The sequence below is a fragment of the Loxodonta africana genome, chromosome 10 (assembly GCF_030014295.1).
Source record: "Loxodonta africana isolate mLoxAfr1 chromosome 10, mLoxAfr1.hap2, whole genome shotgun sequence".
NCBI lineage: Eukaryota > Metazoa > Chordata > Mammalia > Proboscidea > Elephantidae > Loxodonta > Loxodonta africana.
In genome coordinates, this window is record NC_087351.1 from 85,833,644 (window position 1) to 85,842,820 (window position 9,177).

At 39.9% G+C, this 9,177-nt stretch overlaps 1 protein-coding gene across 1 annotated transcript in view; it reads right to left on the bottom strand.

Annotated features, from left to right (window-relative positions):
* Positions 1-472: 472 nt before the first annotated feature.
* Positions 473-9,177, bottom strand: part of HEATR4 (HEAT repeat containing 4) — a 40,439-nt gene continuing 31,734 nt past the window's right edge. Inside the window, 1 exon segment of the mRNA XM_010588909.3 lies at positions 473-1,098. Within this exon segment, the coding sequence (XP_010587211.1) occupies positions 853-1,098 (246 nt within the window). The 3' untranslated portion in view covers positions 473-852.

Sequence of the window (9,177 nt, forward strand, 5' to 3'; positions counted from 1 at the left end):
ACATGGGAGTCTAGTTTGGGCTTCAGGGGGCTCTTTGTGTAGCTTGCAAAAGAGGCTGCATCTAACACAAAAGAACAAATATTGTATAATTCCATTTATATGAAACTATCCAGAATAGGCAAATTCATAGGGTCAGAAAATAGATGAAATGTTACTAGGCGTTGCAGGGGAGAGGAGATTGGGAGTTACCACTTAACGAATACAGAGTTTTTCTTTGGGATGATGAAAAAAATTTTGGAAATAGATAGTGGTGATGGTTGCACTGCATTGTAAATGTAGTTAATGTCACTGAATTGTGCATTTAGACTGGTTAAAATAGAAAATGTATTATATACATATATTTTTAAAATCAAAATTGAAGGAAAAAAAAAGATGCTGGGTCTTTTTACTCTAGTAAAATTTAAAGCCCCAGCTCATATTTAGTATATGACCTTTCCGGGGTATGGAAAAATATATCCTATCATCTAACGCAATTGTGGAAATCCTGGTGGCATAGTGGTTAAGAGCTACAGCTGCTAACCAAAAGGTTGGCAGTTCTAACCCAACACGTGCTCCTTGGAAGCCCTATGGGGCAGTTCTACTCTGTCCTGTAGGGTCGCTATGCAACTCCGACTGATCAACTGGCCAGCAAAGAGTTTTTTTTTTTTTTTTCCTTCAGTTTAATGTGATTGTAACAAATCAGTTTTCTTTAACCCTTTGTGTAAACAGCGCATAAAGGAAATCAGGTCTACTATTAAATAGCCTTTTCTTTATAAATATAGTGATCACAGAGACTGTATAATATTAATTAAGGAGACAGAAAGTGGCCAGGTGCACTGTTGCCTGGACCTTGGAGCAAGAGAAGGGCTCAACCTAGAAACGAGCAGTTTTTTTTTCCAGGGAGGGAGGATATGACATTGTGAAAAAAAAGAGTTCTCTCTGAGAAGATTTACCCAGCTAGAGAGCAGAGCTGTCTGGAAATCCAAATGGCCCCATTGCAAGTCTTTTTTCCCGGATGGTGCGTAGATCTTTGACAATTGGTGGGTGATCTCTGCCTCTTGTTTTCAGGACCACGACAGAACTCTGTGACCAGGGATTTGGTGTGCGAGGCCTCACAGGCTGCAGAGAAATATCGACACATGAGTGCATATGCCAAACGTGGTGTCATGTGAGCGACAGACCCAAAAAAGAAAGACTCCTGGGCCATGGTTTGTCAGAACAGCTCTATGAACTACTGTACTAGATAAGAAAATAGAATCTAAGAGTTCAAGACGTGCCTCCCTTGACCCTAGACAAAATCCTAATTTGGAGAACAGGACTGAATTGCCCACTCGAGAAGGCTTGGGCATCTGTATGGTGACCTTAGGGGTTAGCCTGTGTTTTCTATATCTTTATTATTATGCAGAAGCAACAACAACTATGGGAAATTCTTATAGCTATGACTAAAGGGCCTTATTCCTTGGATGTGCTGAAGAGGTGGATTCACTCAGGGTGAACAGCCTTGGGGACACAGCACTCTCCTCCTTCAATTCTGTAAATCAGTGTGGTGATGGCCAGGGTCAAGCTTATCCCTAGGTTAAAGAATCCCCATAAGCCTGGATAGTTCTAATGCCTAATGTCTGCATTACCTGTATTACCTCCTCATCCCCAAGTATATTCCCAGCTTGGGGCAAAAGTACAAGTGGAAGCCCACTTAGCATATATCTAAATATTTAAATATTATAAATCAAGCTAACTGTTGAGTAAAATACATTCTATCACCTACATTGACAAGAAGACTGGGTTTGAATTTGGAATTCTCAGACTCTGAAATTCTGAACCAGAACATGGTGGCACAAGGACAGCTGGCCTGCAGTCCACCCTCCTTCTCTTCCCCAACCCAGCTCCATCCCATACTCTGAGGACCTCACACATATACCCGTGAACACTCCAGACTGTATATTCAAGCTCTGTGCACATATCCTGCTAACAACTACCTGTTCATATTCTGTGTATAGAATATGAAAGGAGCCCTGGTGGTGCAGTGGTTAAGTGCTGGGCCACTAACTGAAATGTCTGCAGTTTGAACTCACCAGCTGCTCCTCAGGAGAAAGATGTGACACCCGGCTTCCATAAAGATTTATAGCCTTGGAAACCCTAATGGGCAGTTCTATTCTGCCCTATAGTGTCGCTATGAGTCAGAATAGACTCAATGGCAATGGGTTTTGGATAGAATATATTATGAAATCCTTTAACATAAAGAAGTGATCAAAAACTATACACTGACACATTTTGGGAGGGAAAGATGGGACAGTCTACTTGTATAAGGACCCACAAAATCTGGATCTGTTCTTGGTGGGGTGCTGGGAGTGATGCAATTTGGTACAATAATCTTACAAATTAATAAGCACCATTACTCTCAAAATTAGACTGTAATCTCTCTCACTTTTACCAAAACCAAACCAATAACCAAACCCACTGCTGTCGAGTCGATTCCAACTCATTGTGACCCTATAGCACAGAGTAGAACTGCCCCATAGGGTTTCCAAGGAACAGCCGGTGGATTCAAACTGCCGACCTTTTGGTTAGCAGCCAAGCTCTTAACCAAAGCCAGGGCCTATGTCTTTAAGGCCTTAAGCAAAATAATACAGAAATGTATAAAGTAAAATATGAGTAAAATGAAGCTCTTCTCTTGCCAATTACCCCACTCCCCAGAGGCAACCCTGTCATCAGTTTTTTGTACCTTTATAGATATTTAATTTGAATCTCTTTCCAGATTCTCAACTGTATAGACACAAACACACACACACACAAGCATACATGGTTTTAGAAAAACTATATACAGTATAAATACATATGGGTTGTGGTTTTTTTTTTTTTTAAATGGGACAACATACATACTGTTCTGTAATTTGATTTTTTTCAATTTACCGTATATTTTGGGCATCTTTCCATTGTCACTTTTTTAACAACTGATTATTAATAGGCATTTAAGTAATTTTTTATTTTGAAATTATAAGCAATGAACATCCACATATATCCATGTGTATATATATATATATATATTTTTTTTTTTTTTTGTACACATGGGTGAATCTTTTTACAGGATAGATTCCTAGAAGAAGAAAGCATATTAAGTCAAAGATATTCAAATTTTGATATTGATGAAATGTCAACCAAAAGTCTATTCCAGCATTTCTCAACCTGGTATAGACTTTTGACATTTGTGTTGGGGGGCTGTACTGTGCATTGTAGAATGTTTACCAGCATCCCTGGCCTCCTCCCACTAGATGCCAGTATCACCCCCCATTGTGGTGACAACCAGAATTGTCTCTGGACAAAATCACCCCTAGTTGAGAATCACTGCCCTAGAATTTTTCTCTTATTTCTTTTTCTCCCATCCCCCTTCCAATCACTTTTTGTATTATCTTTCCTTCATAAAGGAAAGTTGCTTAAAGAAACTTATGATGCAGTATGTCACCTCTATCAGTAAGTTTTAAATAAAAAATGAGTGAAAAAGGCAATGATTAATTGGAAGGAATAACCATCTAATGGTGAGATTTAGCAGGGGAGATAATTTGGGATACTTTCCAGATAGGCCTTAAATTATCCCATGTAGATGTGAACCTGGAATTGTTCTTTTCAACGGCAACTTCTGTGAAGAACAATTGTTAACATCTATAATCTGAATGTCAAGTTCGATTTTTTTTTTTTAAGGGAATTTATATTGATTCAAAATAACAGATAAGCAAGGCAAGCAATGATTAAAGGTCAGGAAAAATGAGACAAGTTCGTTAGGAAAAGTGAAGTTTATTGTTTTAAAAAACACTATATTTTTTAATTGGACAAGCGATATATATTCCACGTATAAAGTTAGAACATACAAATAAGCAAAAAGAAGAAAATAAGCATCACCTGGAATTCCACCATCCAGAGATAAAGACTCTCTGACTTTTTTCCAGTAGATGTATGGATGCATAATATCCACCCATACATAGATAAACACACACAAACACACCAACACACACACACATATCCTCCAAACGGGTTACTGTAATATTTTTTGGTCTGCTTTTTTGACCACCCAATAATATATTGGGGCCCTAGTGGTGCCGTGGTTAAGCATTTGGCTGCTAACCAAAAGGTTGGCAGTTCTAATCCACCAGCTGCTTCTTGGAAACCCTATGCGGCAGTTCTACTCTGTCCTATAGGGTCGCTCTGAGTCGGAATCGATTAGACAGCAACAAGTTTCATTTGTTTGTTTTGGTTTAATAATATATTAAGAACATTATTCCATGTCATTTAGTTATATATATCTAAAAATGGTTATTAATAGCTGCTTTTGTAATGAGAAATGAATAGAGCCACAGGAAAAGTGATAAAGTCAGGCTCTAAAAGGTGCCTCCCAGTCACAAGGGAAACTAGAGGACAGAGATAGCAACAGGCCTTTTTATTTGAGGAAATCACAAAATATGTTGAAAAAAAGGAAAGGATGAGGTCACCGGAAAGACTGGGAGGAGGAAATATTTGTACCGGATGTGAAAAGAACAAACCTACAGCTGTCCTACAACCTACTGTGCACGGCATTCCCCCGGCTTTGCAGGCAGAGATGCACAGCTCATCCCCAGCTCACAGCAGCATGGCAGGGTATGTCTACCGTCTACTGAAAACCACTCTCTTTGAAAAGGCAATTAAAGCTCCCAGTGACAAATTTCTTCTTCTTCAACATTGCCCCAGGGGATCTCATATCAGGGCCTGGCCAGCACTCATGGGTTTTGTGTCAGTTAGGAAGAAGGCTCCTGCTCCTGCTGCCCCTGCCTCCAGCCATGTTGGCCCTACACCAGGGCCCAGGGCTTGAGGGGAGAACACTGGTTAGTTTTAGCCCCAACTATGGTCCTTGGCCAGGCACATTGGTGCAGAGTACAACCAGCATAACCTTGGCCTTGTCTGGTATGGGTCCCTCTGATTTACTTAACCCTCCAGAGGGCACGTGCAAAAATGATCTTAAACCTGCATTTCCGGCTATCACCTGCCCAATTCAAGAACTTCTGTGCACTATCCCTCCCCGATTCCTCCCAACTAGGACAGTGGCATGCAAGCCATCACACAGGATTTTGCTCCATAATAAATTATTATTACTATAGCCACCATTTTTTAAGTGTCTACTCTGTTCCAGGAAACCCTGGTGGCACAGTGGTTATGCACTACAGTTGCTAACCAAAAAGTCGGCAGTTCGAATCCACCAGGCACTCTTTGGAAACTCTATGGGGCAGTTCTACTCTGTCCTGTAGGGTCACTATGAGTTGCAGTCGACTCGACAGCAACAGGTTTGGTTTTTGGTTTACTCTGTTCCATGGCTAAATGTCTTACATGCATTATTTTATCCTCACAACAACCCTATGAATAAGTAGGCTTAATTATTATCCGCATTTTACAGATGAGATAACTGAGGCCTGAGAGAGTAACTTGCCTGAGCTAATGCTACAGCTAATGAGCAATAGGGACTCAATTCTGGTTGGTCTGCTTCCTATGAACATTTTCTCTATACTTCCTGTGTGAAAAGCAGTGTGCTAACTGCAAGAGAGAATTTAAAAAAATGCATAAGGAAGTCCTTTCCTTGAAGGAGTTTACAGTTTAATGGAAGGCATATGACAAGAACATAAATCACTGATACAAGGCAGAATATGCTAAACTTGTGTGGAAGGGTCAAAGTTCTCTTGGGATCGGGAAGATCTTTAGAGCCTTTAGGGAAGAGATGGAATGTGAAATGGGCTTAATTAGAGTTTTGACAAAAGCTGATTGGGGAGATAGCATTTAAAGGGAATAGCATGAGTGAAAGATATGGAGAAGAACATAGGCAAGGAACAGCAAATAGCCTAGCTTGTAGAAGTAGACTTCAGGGAAGTTGTGGCTGTTAAGGCTCTAACATTACATGTTTTCAGTACGTGGCTGAGGAGCTTAGACGGGGCAGTGGAGCACACAGATGAGTTTTTTAAAATAATATTTTATTGTATTTTTGATGGAATTGTACACAGCAAAACAGGTTCCCATTCAACAATTTCTGCATGTATTGTTCAGTGACATCGGTTACGTTCTTCACGTTCTGTCAGCATTCTCATTGTTTCTGTTCTAGTTGTTCCACTCCCATTAGCGAATGGATGAGTTTTGAGTAGGGTGATGACAGATTTGGGAACACAACTTGATAAAATTAATTTTATATCTATCTACCTTGATTTTTACCTATAGTATAAATTGGCATTAAAAAAAAAAGTTGCTGTCGAGTCGATTCTGACTCATAGTGACCCTATAGGACAGAGTAGAACTGCCCCATGGGGTTTCCAAGAAGCTGCTGGTGGATTTGAACTGCTGACCTTTTGGTGAGCAGCTGTAGCTCTTAACCACTGCACCACCAGGCGCAATGAAGTCTCTTTGCCAAATGTCTCTTGGGGAGCTAAATTGCCCGATTGAGAACCACTATAATAGACCACGTAAGAAATAGAAACAAAGGATGGATGTGCGATATGGGCAGGAGTAAAATCTAAAACCCTTGGCAAGTGTCTGGATGGGAGTAGGACTGAGAAAGAGGGAGCATTGAAAGATCAAATGGAATCACGGAAGTCCTAGAGTCCATGTCGCCTAATAGACTTGTAATTGCTTGCACTGTTATAGATTCTTTTGGAGGGCAATTTAGTAAAACCTATTAACAACCATGAAAATTATCTTGCCATTTGATCTGGCAATTCCACTCCTGGGAATTTATCTTAAATGATCCAAATGAAGATGAGTAATTTTTATGTGCGAAGCCACAATAGTTACAGAAAGATAGTGACCGTGTTGTCCTCAACAATTACACTCTTATGCCTACCACATTGCCTATTAAATGAGAGGCCCATATTTAAGAGGTCAGTTTAAGATTCAGAGGAGGAAGAGATTAAAGATTCCTGAGAGAGTTACAGCTAATGAAGGGCAGATATCAATAATCCAAGCAGAGAAGTTCATAACTTTTTGTTTTTAATTGTGCATTAGGTGAAAGTTTACAGAGCAAATTATATTCCCATTTCATAGTTTGTATATTAAGTGTTTCATGGCCTTGGCTTCATTCCCCACAATGTGTCAGCACTCTCCCCATTTTCACCTTGAGTTTCCTTTTGTCCTGATTTTCTACCCCTTTCTGCCTTCTCATCTTTGCGTTTGGGTATATCTTGCCCTTTTTATCTTGTGTAATTGATTGTTTGAAGAAGAATGTTCCTCTCAAATGCAATTGTTTATTTTATGGGCTTGTCTGTTGTTTGGCAGGAAGGTGGTCTCCAGAAATGGCTTCAGTTCCAGGTTTTAGGGCCATAGTTTCGGGGGTTCCTCCAGTTTTTGTCAGACCGGTAAGCAGTCTTTTTTGTGAATTTGATTTCTTGTTCTACATTTTTCTCTCGCTCTGTGGGGACCCTTCTGTTGTGATCCCAGTCAGAGCAGTCAGTAGTGGTAGCCGGGCATCCTCTAGTTCTGGTCTCAGTGTTGCTCCCTTGGATCTTTGGTTTTTTTCACTCTCCTTTGCTCAGGAAGGGAAGAGACCAATAGTTGTAACTCAGATAGTCACTCACGAGCTTTTAAGACCCCAGACGCTACTCACCAAAGTAGGTTGTAGAACATGGTCTTTATGAAATACGTCGTGCCAATCGATGTAGATATTGCCAGAGTCTATGGTCCTTTGCCTTCAAGCGTGGGAACTTCATCCTGTGAGGTGTTATGTCTAAAAGGTTTCCCTAACTGTGCCACTTGTGCGCTCTATTGTCTATGTTAATATATGAGGAGCACCTACAGTCATATATTTAAAGAAATATCCACCACCAAACCTGTGTCTGCCAGTGGTTGTGCTCCATTACACCCTCCCACACCTCTGGACATATCTATCTATATCTATGTATCCATTTGTAAATTATTGTTTGTTAATACTATTGTTGCAGGATTATCTATTCTAGTCACCGCAGTTGCCCTTTATTCCCGCATTCCTCTCAATGTTCTCTCTTGCCTTGGTCATGTTGTGCTGCTTTCTCCCACATTACATATTGTCTACGATCTATTTGGTAATTTTTTCTTCCTCCCCCTCCCATCCCTGGTAACCATTCAAGAATATTTTTTTCTCTGTGTAAACCTTTTGTTGTTACTTTATAATGGTGGTCTCATACAATATTTGTCCTTTTGTGATTGGCTTATTGCACTCAGCATAATGTCCTCCAAATTCATCCATGTTGTGAGATGTTTCACAGATCCATCAATATTCTTTATCATTGTGTTTATGTACCACAGTTTTTTAATCCATTCATCTGTTGATGGACACTTAGGTTGTTTCTACCTTTTTGCTGTTGGGAATAACGTTGCAATGGATATGGGTGTGCAAATGTCTATTCGTGTCATGGCTCTTATTTCTTTAGGGTGGGTGCCTGGGAGTGCAATTGCTGGATCACATGGTATTTCTATATCTAGCTTTTTTGAGGAAGCCCCAAACCATCTTCCGCAGTGGTGGTACCATTTTACATTCCCACCAGCAGTGTATAGGAATTCCAATCTCCCCACAACCTCACCAACATTTGTTATTTTCTGTTTTCTTGATTAGTGTCAGTAATGTTGGGGTAAGATGGTATCTCATTGTAGTTTTGTTTTGCATCTTTCTAATTGCTACTGATCACGAGGATTTCTTCATATGTTTGTTAGCAGCCTGGATGTCTTCTTTGGTGAAATGTCAGTTCATATCCTTTGCCCATTTTTAAATCAGATTGTTTGTCTTTTTTGTTGCTGAGGTGTTGACGTTTTCTATAAATTCTAGAGATTAGATCATTGTTGTGTACTTTTCCCAATCTATAGGTTCTCTTTTTACTTTTTTGGAGAAGTCTTGTCAAGCATAAGTGTTTAATTTTTCCCATTGCCATCAAGTCAATTCTGACTCATAGCAGCCCTATAGGACAGAGTAGAACTGCTCCACAGGGTTTCCAAGGAGCACGCTGTGGATTCTAACTGCCGACCTTTTGTTTAGCAGGTGAACTCTTAACCATTATGCCACCAGGGTTTCCGTTTAATTTTTAGGAGGTCCCATTTATCTAATTCATCTTTTGCTGTGTGTGCATTTTTACTTATGTTTGGTATTCTATTTGTGCCATAATTAGGGCCCCTAGTGTTGTCCCTATTTTTTTCTCCGTGGTCTTTATCATTTTAGGTTTTATATTTAGG